Below are 13,742 nucleotides of genomic sequence, written 5' to 3' on the forward strand. Positions count from 1 at the left end.
CAGGTACCAGCCCGACCGGAACTTCACCCAACGACCAGGATGGGATCGAACGGGAGCAAGAAATTAATTTTCACTCCATTTTTCTTCGACCAGGCACCGGTATCGGTAGCCAAATCGCAAGATAACGGAAGCTGTGCGGAAACGTCGGAAAGCTGGAAAGCTGGGACTCCTTCGGGAGTCCTTCGAACTCGTGTGAGAGTTTTCGTTGGATTTTCCATTTGATCAGCCAGCAGAATCGAAAGGTAGATTCAATTTCCGATTGCACCGGGCATGATAAAAGGACACCGGAGTAGCTTTTCCACTTGAAATAACTGAGGCTCCAATGCCGGGGAAGGTCCTTCCGGTTTTATTTTATTTATTTTTGGTTATTTCAATTATATGCCGGCCATCAAGCAGCGCATGGGAAAGCGTTTGAGGCATAGTTCTTCTGAGCATGGCTGGCGATGGCCTATGGGCCGTACTTGAAAAACTACTCTGCTGCTGATAAGGCGTGATTTATGGTCTCTGAATGTTATCGGTTTGGGAAAAGAGGAAAAACTTGCAATCGACCAACCGACCGACCGACAGACAGACCGACAGTTGAGCTGCTTGGAACCGTGCCATGGTGGCTGCTGGCTTTCGTTTAAGCTCATTTACTGATGAACTCAATTTTCCCGAGCCGGGCTTTTCAATCAGAAGCGCCATTGAATCGGCGGCTCGGGGAGCCCGTGATTCGCTGAGTGCTGGTGCTTATTTTCATTCGATTAATTTGCAGCATAATTCTGTTTGGCTGCGTTTGCGACGAAACCAAGTGCACGTCAGCGTCACGCCAGAAAAGAAGTCACGAAGCCCGTGTCTCCACTGGCTGGCTGGCTGACTGAATGCAATCAATTACGGTACGCAGCGCCACTAGCCGCCAGCCAGCCAGCGCGCCAGCCACTTTTTTATGATCCAACAAATATCGGCCGGTCGTCCGGCGTATTTTTGTCGTCGAATGGCGCACACTCATCGTCAGCGGACACATTTTGCTCAGAGTTGTACCGCTTCATTTGAGTCCCGTCCCTTCAGGAGGTCTCGCTGTCGTTGTAGTGCTTTTCGATGTTGCGCCACGCAAGGACGCCCCCCAGCATGATAAGCCTGCGTCGGGAATGCACCCTAGCAGCGGGGGGCAGATTGGTGAGCAAGAAGTCCTCACCGGACTGGTTTAAGGCCAGCCTCGCGGCTAGCAAACCCTAGTCCCAGCAAAATACTTTATGCTTAAGTTAGGCTTCCGTCGGTGGTGGTGGTGGTGGCGGTTTTAGAGCATTCGTGTTCCCCATGACCCGATATTCACACGCCACACGAGGGTCCGGAAATGCTTTCGACGTTTGCTCGTACTCTGTATCCACTTTAGTTGACGTTGCATCTTTCAGGAGGCTTGAAGTGCGCAACAGATGCTCATTAAGAGGCAAACACTTGACGTTGATCGAGTTGTAGCGGATGTAAACATATTATTAGTTGCTTTGCGGGAACGAAGGGCTTTAGGTCGATGGCGCTGGAGCTCAACACTAGATTATGATTGCTACGTTATAAGCTTTATGAAGTCTTTAGAAGTGAGACAGTTCAAAAGTAAAACCAAACCTATGTTAAGAACTATACAAAATAATAATGACAATTAATGACACAATAATTAATTCGCCTGTGTGAACATATCGTATTGTTCATGATTCAGATGCTCATACAAAACCAACAGCTCTTTAAACCTTTTGTAGTTTATACGCAAAATGTTGATTTATTGAACTGCTAATAACAAACGCCATGATAATTTGCAACTGATTTACAAAAATTTAAACGTAGAATTAGCATTTTGGGATAATCCTAAACCAGAAAAGTTAAAAATAAGGCAGAAAACAGGTTCGGAAAAACACGTTGCAGCGAAATCACCATTTAAATTTGCATTGCAAATTTTAGCAATAAAACATCCTTCTAAAGATAGAATGGTTTAAAATGCCATTGCAAAAAGTTCATAATTTCTCACAGCCCCACACATAGCGCAGCGTGTAAAACGAGACTAACCATCTTTTAACCCGTTTCTGCGGTGTTCGAAGTGCAGCAAAAACTTCCCGAGAAAAGCAAAACCACGTCCACGGGTCCTCCGTGGTCCGGACAAGGACACGATCACCCAGTGAAAACGGGCTCTCCATGGCTCCGTTCGACATGTGCACAATGCCTTGAACGGTTGATATTTACTATTTCTTGAACTTGGCCGCCGGTCGAGGGTGTTTATCGAGGCACATAGACTCCTTGGTCGCACGTGAGTGTGTGTGGGTTTTTTTTCTCGATCACCATCGTGGCGACCTACAATTACTCTGTCCAGCCCCGCTTCGGCGCCCGTAAACGATCGTTTACATTTCATCAACGCTTCGAGTGACGACGAATAAAATCCGATCACGGATCTGCGGACCTCGCGCGAATGGCGCAATTTATCGAAGAATAAGACCGCCGGTAAAGCAAACATTAACTCGGCAGAGTGTTGCCAGAGCTCGAGAGGTTTATGGTACGGCTTACCAATATCGATGGTTCCGCCCTGCTGTGCATTGACGGCAATCTTGGCCAGGGCTTCATTGAAGAGGTTCGACGCTGCGGACGCCCCGTGGAGGGCCTTCAGGTACGCCTTGCCGGCACTGATCAGCTGTCGGGCTCCGGGATTGAACTTGTCCAGAATGTTCTGCGAAATGTACGGAAATTAACATTAATATAAAACTTTTTTTGTTTTATTTTATCTGCCCAGCGTTATGGAAAATAAATTTGCCCAATTAGTCTTTAATGCGGGAAGAAACGATACTCGGCGATGGCGGCTTGCAGCGTCGAGTGCTCATAAAACTACAATGTTTATGTAGCCATTGTGGCTCGCAAGCGATTTGCGCAAAAGATGGGCTTGAGCAATAACCCGCTTGCGACGGGCTAGCAGGACATGTCTTGAGAGACTCAGGTGATGCTGTTCAGGAGAGACATGGCGATGTTCTGAGCGCGTCTTCTGGACGTTGCACAACGCGGCGGTAATGAGCGCGCGCGCGGTACGCGCTGTAATGAGCATCTAAACATGCCGCTTCAACATCATCATCATCTCCTCACGGTGGCACCGAGCAAGGGTTCGCTTCTCGGGGCCGCTATCGCACCGTCGGATCGGCCAAGCAGAAGGGGCCAAAGGCCAGCGCGCAATCGAAACGTGCACCCAACAAACGTCAGCCACAATTACCAACGACATTAAAATCGATACTAATGGGCGTCATCGCCGAAGGCCTCGGGCGGGTCAGCCAGCAAGGTTCAGTCGCAGGCGCCGCATGTGGCCCGTTCCAATATTTTACACTTCGGCATCTTGGAAGATGCTGTGGGCACGATGCTGTGAAAAGCGGATGATGAAATCAAAATCGTGACGATAAAACTCAAGCCACGGCGCTCGGCTGAGATGTTTCCGGTTGCTGACGAAAGCTAATGTGCAAAGCGTTTCCAGCGTCGGATGGTGCTTTTACATCATTCTTTTGAAATCCTATTAACCTTATTTGGTTTGCATTTTAACAACATCCCTTAACCGTTCGACCGTTTAACCGTAACCGTTTAGTGTTCACTTTCGTCGCAAAACTCGCAAAACCTTTAAACCTGCGCTGAAAAGATCAATTTCTTTGCATAAATAACTGCCCGAAAAAGGTAGTCATGTTAACCGCCGGTATCAGTGTCTCGTCTCGCCGGGCATCATCAAACAGCGACCAAGCGTCTTCCTCGGCGAGACTGCCGCCGTCACGGCTGTCGCCGCTTCTAGGATGCCAGTCGGTAGGTCAAATTATGGAAATTGTCATAATGCACGATTTCTCGATCAATCAAACGCGCCACCCAACCACGGGGCACAAGGATCGCCGGGCGCTTCTTCATCGTCGTCAAAGCCTTACGTCGTCACTTTCATGCAACTCCATGTCCCGATGCAAAGCAGCCCGACCAGGATGATGCTCGAGGAAGTGCTTGAAGCCCCCAAAGAAAGGAACGTTCTGCAGTGGCGACAAACAACTTCCGCTTCTCACCGTTCCGGCAGATGGGTGGCCGATGCCGAAGCCGACGGTGAAGTTGAAATAAATTTTGCATTCAACACGCGACAACCGTGGACAGTGGAAAAACTTAAGCGCCCATGGTTGGTTTAGTTTTGTGTAAAATCGAGTTTAAAAAGTGTTGAAAAACGTGGCAAACATCGCTAATAAATTATAGAAGAGTATAAGGAAATAATTGAAAATCAATAAAGGAGATTCAAAACAAAAAAAAAATAGTTAGCTTGTACCACAAACTGTTGATGACCTTCCGAAGTAAAACCGGAAACGGTAGTTCCGGAAGGGGCAGGATGGAGACCGAAGGAGGGGTTCAGTGGGTATACCCTCCCTAACATACCGACACCCAAAGGGCTAGTCGGGAGGGGAGTGGAGAGCCCCACACTCAGTGCGTAATTGGCATTCCCCCCTTGTTAAATAAAAAAAAAAAAAAAAAACTGTTGATGAAACATTCATTGCCTAACGCGAAACATTAAAAGCAAACCAAAAACTTTCATATGAAAAAACAAATAAGAGAACAAAACTCCATTGGTTATACAGACAAAAGAGCATACAAAAAACAGATGAAAAAACTGTTAAACCATCAACAAAATATTCGCATTGAAAGGAAGTATTAAATAAAGCTGGGAACAAATAGTAGAAGATTAACTAAAAAGTTAGGCAAAATACTGTTTAAACCCCACAAAGCGAAACACATTTTCTTATAGTCCTTTTCTTTCCACAGCAACGGCTTGCACCGGCGCTTGTTTGTGTCGCGAAAACGAAGCCGAAAACGGAGGCAGTGCCTCAACAAACCGGTATCGAAAATGGTGCTGCTCATGTTTACATTGTTCGATGATTTATTGATGTTATTCACATGCCATGCAGCGACCGATGCTCGGATTAGATGGGCCACCAGAATATGGTGATCTCATGAATCGCACACAGCCCAGCCCAGCAGAAGCAATAAACTCGATTAGCCACACCCAGCAGTACGGAGGAGTTTGGGAACTGACGGTTTTGTAGAACAGAGGAACAGTGTAAGACACCGCCTGGAACAAATCTAATAAATGTAGACACTTTGCCATTTGCCCGCCAGGATGTTGACGGCTTCAACGGGATCAGACGCTCGTTTCACACTAAACTTTAAAGCAAGTGAAGTGAAAAATTGTTCAGCAAATCTATAGTTTTCAGAAAATTTAAGAACTTTCACATGTGCATACGAATCGTTGACATTCCCATTTCGTACCAAAGCTCTCTAGGTTCAAATAGATTGGCCTCCACATCGTCAAGAAACACGTCAACCAATTTCCATTAGCAGTCCGGGAATCAAACAACTTTTAATGAGATAACTTTTGTAATGTAATTTAAAAACGTGTCGAACCTTTCCGGCCACGTGAAATGGTTCGGGTTTGCATAAGTAAAAGAACGTTATAGAAACGCAACGCACGGTGGCAAAAAAATGCAAAAAAGGAGCAATGGAAGTGTGCAAAAAAATGGCGCCATCCTCTCAACCTTGCAAACGATGCCATGACGGGATGATGCTCATGATGAGGATGGTGTAGAACAACTTTGCCGGTTACCGGAAAAGTTAGGAACACCGAAAGGGTGCCGGTGAAACCACTTCTGTTTTCAAGGAATAAGAAAAAAGCATAACTCTCCGGTGGCTATGCTGCGAACGAAAGGGAGGCCCAATTTCCAAAGCGTAATCCGATTGTGCCGCCCGCTGAATCGCCGGAGGCTGTTTGTCTCTCCGGCGAATGTGTTTGTTGTTTCTCCATTTGGTATGTTGTCTCTCCAAACACGGCAATGGCACGGGCCAGAGTAGCGGGAACTCCAGAGAGAACCCATTGGAAAGCGACCCCAAAAAACTCCTTCGCCAACAAAGTGCGATAATAAAAAGGGACGTCAGGGAGGAGATGCGTACGGGGTAGCTTCGAAATGGAAGCAGAAAGTAAAAACGACCGGAAGTGAAAACTTATCCGACCCAAAAGGCCGCGTATTGTTTGTTGCAAAAATATGCCTTTCGGGAAAACGGAGAAAAAGGGCCGAAGCGCCTCGAAGCCTCCTGTTTTCGTGTGCCTCACGTCGCGGAGAAGCAACAGCAAAGCCACCAATGATGTCACGCTAGGCCTGATAATGTTTATTTATCGAACACGCGATAAGACGATGATGATGGTTTCGGATGGCCACTGATGCGACGGGCGCGTTTAAAAAGTGCTTTGCTGGATTAAATATTCGCAATTCGCAAAAGTATCGTCATTAAATTATGCCTTTAAATTAATATAGTCTATAAAACAATCATATTAGTAAATTAATTACATTCTTTAAACAAACCACTTATTCCCTTCAATACACCTGAGTGCGGGTGCGATCCGAAACATCCGTGATGTGTTTTAAAATTACGGCCACCCCATTGAGTCTGCTGGCGGTCGGTAAATTACATTTGCACAACCCACCGCAAGTAATTTTTTATGCAAACACAAACACACAGACACTATTTAAATTCGATTCCAAAAATTGCCTCTGCGTCGTGTGGCGCAAATTCCCTAAGCAAATAACCCACCCGCTGGCGATGGATGTTTTGCACGGGAAACTGACCGGAAACATAAAACCACTTTTCGCCCGATTACCATACATACATATGCTACCCGTATGCTAACATGGTCCGCGTGGGGTGCGAGTAATACAGTGTTTATATGCGAAAGAATTTCGTCCTTTAGTGGGGTGGTGAACGGACTGCACACTCGCTCGTTGTTCGTTGTCGATCATCATGAGATCATGAGATTTAAAATTAACGCTCCGAACGCACCAGTTGGTTGAGTCTCGAGGGACCATTTTTTACCGACATTATTGAGTAAAGGATAAAAAACCGTATTGATTGCAAACCATTGATTTTTGATCTCTTAATTTTAACTTTCCTTTAAAAATTGGCCAACCGCTTTCGGTGAACATTTAAAAACTACACGCACAACGCTTGTCCTTCGTTTACGGGATAAAACCAGCCTCGTAGCTATTTTTAAACACCCGACCGTAACGAAGAGCTCAAGAGGCTACGACCCCGTGAGCCTTATTGTAGAAAACGCAAACAATTCTAATAGCATTATGGCGTGGCAGGCGCGTGTTCCGGTGCTTCACTTTTGCCACAAAGTCCGAGGATGGGAAGAATATTTTCGTTCAGTGGAGTTTCCTAGGAAAATCTATTATTATTTTTCCGAACCGTAATGAAGCCCTAGTTGTGGACGCACGCATAATGGACACGCGAGTCCAAGTCGAGCCAGGATTTGAGTCTAAGATGTTGTGCCGTAATCAGTGAAGCTATATGCAGAATATAGTTCACTACCATTCTTCAACACTGATGTACTGTGAGTAATCGTGTAATTGTAAATGATTTAAAAATTACCATTATATTTAACAGATAACAGTAGCGAAAAGGAAAACGTAGCGCTAACGCAATAATGCATCCTTACAAAGCCCTCACGGGCACGGTGCTGAGCAAAAAACAATCTGAAACATGAGCTGATGGTTGATATCCGAACCGGGCGCTGCAAGAAGAGATTCATTTCAATGAAACTTAATTCTGGCTTAATTCCATCGCTCACGCGGACTAGCTTTGCACATCAGCCCTCATTGCAAAGTAGAGTTGAAAAAGTAATTCTTATTCTGCAAAGTCCTCCCTATCCGTTTATTTCGAAGCTCCGGCGGCCGGGCACTGTAAGTGAGCACAATTCCACCGAAGCCCATCCACCGTTTAATTAACATGGTGGTCCCGTACTCTGCAACCGGCACGAAGCTCCGTGACATTTTGCAGAATTCCAGCAACAAAAGCGACCACTCTGCTCGTCCGTTCGCCGCCGCGTGACAGCCAAGAAAAAACGAGTCCTGTAAAACGTTTGTTGAACACCGCCTGTGGCGTACGTGTCAGGAAAAGCCTGTCAACCTGCAGGTGTCGGATAAATTTTCATCTCCACCACCGGCCCGACGGAGAACTGCTGGCGGAGCTCGAAAAAAAAACAGTGTCCTTCTGCAACCCAACCCCCACCCGACGGTGCGATCTTCTGTAATGTTCTAATATGAATGACCGACCGACATTGCGACCCGATGGCAACGTGGAGTGGTGGACGATTTAATCCCGGAACCGGAAGCGGATTACTGACCATCCGTTACCCGACCGCACCCCGACTCACCAGGTTCGTGCATTCTCAGACTTCGGAGGTGTTCGCCAACTTCGCCAACGACGGCAAAAAAGAACTATAAATCCTGCGAAACGGGAAACCGGGACAGAGACCACGCACACACACTCGCCGGCCGGAACCAGACCATGGGTGTGATGAGTTGGAACAACCGAACCGGGATCGCCCCAAAATTCTGGCATCACGTTTTTTGGGGGAGAGATGAAGAATCCAGACTTCTTTTTTGCTGGCCCCGGCCAATCGCTCCATTCCCGGGGACCAATCGGTGGACCGTAATGCTACCGAATTTAATGCCCGGGCATTATGCTGCGGGCTTTCGGGCGGGGATAGAACAGGATTTTCACAGCACGACGCCACAGCTGGCGGCGTTGTTGGGGATGAAAGCGGCTTAGTGGTGGTCAGGCTTCGGGCTAAACCTTGGCCAATGGGTTCTTCCTTTTTTTCGTTGCACTCCAGGATTACTATTGCTTCCGACTAGTGGTGGGGTAATAGTAAAACGAATGTGTCGTTGGGAAACTTTGCTTAGCCCTTTCCGATTGAATATTTATTCGCAAATTAAATCGCGATCGTGTAATACATTGGCTTCTCCGGCAAGAAAGAGGGACCCCCCGTGCGAGTTGGAAATCTTTCGCGTGGTGTAAGAAATAATAATACAAATCCTAGGTGATTTATAGCACAACTTCTCACATGTCGTGGCCATAAAGGCATCGATTGAGCATAGCCCAGACCGTGGGGCGTAGCGGCTTGATTTGTCGGAAAATCAACCAACATAAGCAGTAGACGAAGGAAAACGAGGAGAACTCACACACGAACGAAACAGGAAATGGAATCCAATTTAATGGCCATTGGCACTTTCCGCGCTTTCTTACGATGGCCGTCGCCGTCTACCCGAATGGGTGCTTTTCCTTCACATTACTGTTTATTTTCATTATCGCCTTGGCGAGGAAATCAATATTCTTCCGGAACCGAAACTTCCACCGAGGGCCGAGATTGCATCCGGTCCGGAGCGCAGTTGCATCACCTTGCGCCTTGGGCCTTGGAGTCTGTTTTAGTGCTTTGCTTCTTCTTTGAGTCGATTCTTGTGCCGGTTTAAAGCACTCGTCAAGTGGAAAGTGAGTGGCTTGAAGCGCACACAGCGAAGGATGTTTTGGATGACCGAGAAGTGGCTTTCCTTTGAGATTCTGTGGAAGTTGCTTTTGGCCACTGTTGCTTACTTGTTGTTCCATTCATAAAAAAATCATAAATATTCGAGTAGGTCCAACGAGAGAACTCTTTGGATCTACGCGAATATTTGAACGTAATTTTATCGAATAATAAACTATCAGCGTTCGATTAATTTTCGGGTGTGCTTTCGACTCATTTCCTTGATAGTTTAGTTGCCACTCTATTTACTTACTTTTATTTATTTTATTAATTATTTTATTTTAGTTACTTATTTTTACTTTTCTCTATTCATACACTTATTTTACTTTTACACTTCTGATATTTTAGTTCGTTACTGAAATGCTACAAACTTTGCAAGGATTTACACTGTTTTCAACAAACCTTAAGCTTTCTTATTTTTTCTACCCTTTTCTGAAGGAAACGAAATATCAATTCTATTTCAACACTCAATTGGGACTGCAATGCTGAGCAATAAACACGTGCAGCTGCGAGCAGTAAGTTCGGTAGCGCCAAACTCAAAATCGAGTCACAGTGTCACTTTTGGTCAACAATTTCTCCAACCGAAGTAGACACCATTACTGGCGCTGTTGCTGCAAAGGGAGTTACTCGACCAAATCTCGACAATCCGTAACAATGCAGACCACACGACAACTTATCTACTTACTTTTGGGCCCTCGGTTTTCCATGGACCTCAACGACGACGACGACGACGATTGTTGTTGGGTGCAAAGTTTCGCCAACCGAGAAAAGCCGGCGCGTGTGTTGTTGGGGAAGCGTACGTGCATCGGAAGATTTCGGTTTGGTTGTCAGTTTTATTGTCAATTTTATCTGTATTGTAACATTGACACTACCACCGCCTGTGGGGACGTGTAGCTCGACCAGACAACGAGACAACAAACAGTCCCCCAGTCAACCAAGGGTGGCCCCAGACCGGCGGCAGTTTTAAGTTTTTCCCACTTTGCCCCTTTTCGCGCCTTGCAAACCACTTTCGAGTGGCAGATGTGCCGCCAGAGTGTGGAGCAAAATGCTTGCCTTCCGGTGGCAAGTAAATGGGATTGTTTCTTCCGGTGCGGAAGAACATGTTTCCAAAGGGTTTGTGGCACATATGCTACGATGAACTTCTGAAAGTGGCAACGAAAACGATATAATGCCGCTGCGACGACCCAATGACGTCTTGAGACGGAGTCCGCTGCTGCCGGGTGTCTTGCGTCGTAAGTGAAGGTGACGATGACGATGTTTGCTGTCTTCGGTGCACTTCGACATCTCATCGTCAGTTCAATACCAAAACAAGTGGACTTTCGAAGACGACTGTGTATTGTTCGATCGATTAGCGACGAAATCTCTGAACACTGAACACACTATGTCTATAGGTGTAATCTTTTTAACATTAGGTCGACTTACGAGCCCCACGCCGTTCGCTTTCGTTGGCCCGTTTGCGGAATGTGGCGCGAAACTTAGCATCAGAAACATGCTGAAAACAATTTCTTAGAAAACTCCCCTCATTATAAAACGTTCGCCGCGTAGACGCAAACTAGGCGAACAATGTTGGAACTAATTTTATTCACCCCGACGCCCTTCGCAAAACTCGTTAGGTTAGGTACTGCCGGCGAAGTGGCGCCCCAAGTTCCGTCCAAGAACTTCTCACGGACCCTGCTCCCGGGAGGTCGTCTTGCTTCGTCGGTTCTTGGTTGAAGTTTTGCATGCCCTTCCCTTCCCACACGGGTGAAAGGACAGCCTTCCGGAAGCTGAATAGAACCCTATTTATAGTCTGTGTCGTGTCGCATAAAATGTTCCATCGCGCCTTCACCTTCGATGGCAGATCGAAAGGGGAGCATAAGTTTGTATCACTTCACGCCAGATGTGCCAGACGCAGCAGATACGTGTGGGAGTAACACGGAAGCGAAATGTATTGTGTGGATCCAGCCCATTGCTATCGTATTTCCCATTTTCCGGCCTAACAAAAGAGCAGAAGTTGATTAGCCGAAAGTCGCGTTTCGCACGAAACGTCGGTCGATCGATTCGGCCAGATGCAGCAGCGACCAAATTTTCATCGCTGCAGGTGAGTGGGTTTTTACGAGTGGACCCGGAAAGTGGTACGGAAGTGAGCCAGAAGCAGATAGAATGGAATTTGATGTCGTTGCAAAAATTTGATCGAAATTTTCTTGATTGCTTCTAGCCGAGGTAGAAGAATGAATTCTCATAACTTGAAGTAACACATGTTAAAGTGGGCTCCTTCTTGACACTAGACGATGACAGTTGCTAGAAATCGGACCCTGCTTGGGCTATTCTTTTATAGGATTCCTTGACGGAATTTTGATACGAAAATTTGCAATCCTTGAGTGGTTCGGAAAGCTTCATGAAAAGGATGTTGCTATCCAAAGAACAAAAATAAACAAATTGTTCACTCTCATCTACGCGCCAAACAAAAGTAGGTTAAGTTGAGTTTCATCGCTGAGTGGATATTATAATCCTTCAAGTGGAAACCTCTTCGAACCTGGGACAAGCCTCCAGCAGAAAGAGTTCCGTTTTCGGTAGCAAGAAAAAACAATATTTTTCATCAAAAAGAAATAGGGACGAAACACACAGATTCGCCCGCGGGACCGAACCTTGCCAAAAGTTCTTGCCACTTCCGGGCGCAATCTCGCAAGCTACTCGCCGATATTAATGATTTCGGGAACGCGGAAATCACGACAATCATGCTGAAGGCGTCCGGACACAAAAGGACCAAGCACGGCGGCAGCAAACCGTAGAAACCCCAAACGTGGCACCGTTTCTCGGGACGTCTGCCAAGATTTCGGTCCGTTCCCGTGCGCCGCGCGGAGTGCAATCATGCAACGACGATGTCGTGAAGCAACAAATTAGAGAGATAAGAAAATTTGTCATCCTTGCACGGGGCAAGAACATCTCGCTTTTTTGCTTCCTCATTCAGCCACCACCTCAGAGATCTTAGAAAGGGAAGAAGTTTTTTTTTATGAAGGTTCCGCCAACCTTCCGGCGAAGTGTTTCGGCGACAGCCAAACAATGACCGCCACGTTCCAGTCGGAACAAGGTAGGTCTTGGTGAGTTCTTATCATTTGCTCCAAGACTTTTATATAAAAAGAAGAAGGAACGGGAGCGCTAGAGCTGAAAAAGACTCTAACGAGCGCAAATCGAATCATGTCAAGTTCGGTTGCGCCGTGTTCCTTAAAAACCGTTGCAGGTACACAATCTGAAACACAAACATATCTAACGTAATGTCCTGGGCGCATCCTTCGAAAAACAGCACCATCGCATATACAAAAAAAACACCGGGAAAGCAAAATTTGAATTTTTCCCGCTCCTATCTCTAGTCTCCTTGCGAAATTGGGGAAAGCATCACCGTACGATGGGCCTCCAGGCCCCCGACAGTCCCGAATCCCTCACGGACGGATCATGAAGATGATGATGATGGTAATCATGACTGTGTTGAATTTCATTTTGCTTAATCTAGCAGAAAACTCTTGGGGGGAGAAAAAACCACTTTGAAGCAACCGTGGGTCGGATCCCGGGCGGTCTGGGGATTTTTAGAACGCAGCCCGGAGAGTGAAGACACGAAAGCGCCTCAAGAAGAATGAGGTTTACAAGTTCATGAAGCAGCGCTCCTCCCTTTCGAGTTTCGAGGGCAGCCCTAACGAGAGTGAAGCGTCGTCGTCCGTGCAGCATCCGCTTTCGACGGGTGGACTTATTCCATTAACCATTGTTTTTCTTCAGCATCCTACTTCGGTTCCTACTAAATGAGCCAATTCGGTGTAATGCTAGTAATTAGTATGCCGTTCCGCAGGCCAACGCCGGGATACCGGGCTGGTCATAAAACGGCGCAGGTCTTTAAATTACCACCGTGCCCGTGTTGGGCAGCAAAGGTGAATACGCATAATCCTGCGAGCGCCCAAGTGTATTAATTGTTCCCATTCCATCATCCTGGCCGGCGGCGCGATCCTAGACTGAAATGGTTAGTTCAAAGCAAGCCGGAGCCTCGTCCTTGAAACAATGGTCGAGTGAGACTTTGTTTTAAATTAATCATCATCGGTCATCTGTTACTAAATGCAACAAATTGCCAAGTAATCCAAGTGAGGCTCTTTTTGTGGAAAAGCCTACATTTTTGCGGGCTCCTGGCTGGTCTACACTATCGTCAGGGCACAACGACGCGTCCCGTTCCGACCACGCATGTTTACAAAGGACTCGAGCGACACATTGCCGGTTGCGGATGTAACACCGGTGGTAACAAATCTGACGCAATTCATCAAGTCCGGTCCCCGGTCAAGTGACGGAGCCGTGGTAGCCATGGAGCCAGATGTCCGGCCGTCGCTGTAACTGATGGGTGGCCAACAATGTGCAC

General features: G+C 46.7%; 1 protein-coding gene across 4 annotated transcripts in view; it reads right to left on the reverse strand.

Moving 5' to 3' along the window:
• Positions 1-13,742, reverse strand: part of LOC131211778 (uncharacterized) — a 91,795-nt gene that overhangs the window by 9,628 nt on the left and 68,425 nt on the right. For all 4 annotated transcript variants that reach the window (XM_058205387.1, XM_058205389.1, XM_058205388.1 and 1 more), the window contains one exon: positions 2,527-2,686. In XM_058205387.1, the coding sequence (XP_058061370.1) occupies positions 2,527-2,686 (160 nt within the window). The remainder of the gene's footprint in view (positions 1-2,526; positions 2,687-13,742) is intronic.

Source organism: Anopheles bellator, chromosome 2, assembly GCF_943735745.2.
Source record: "Anopheles bellator chromosome 2, idAnoBellAS_SP24_06.2, whole genome shotgun sequence".
Classification (NCBI taxonomy): domain Eukaryota; kingdom Metazoa; phylum Arthropoda; class Insecta; order Diptera; family Culicidae; genus Anopheles; species Anopheles bellator.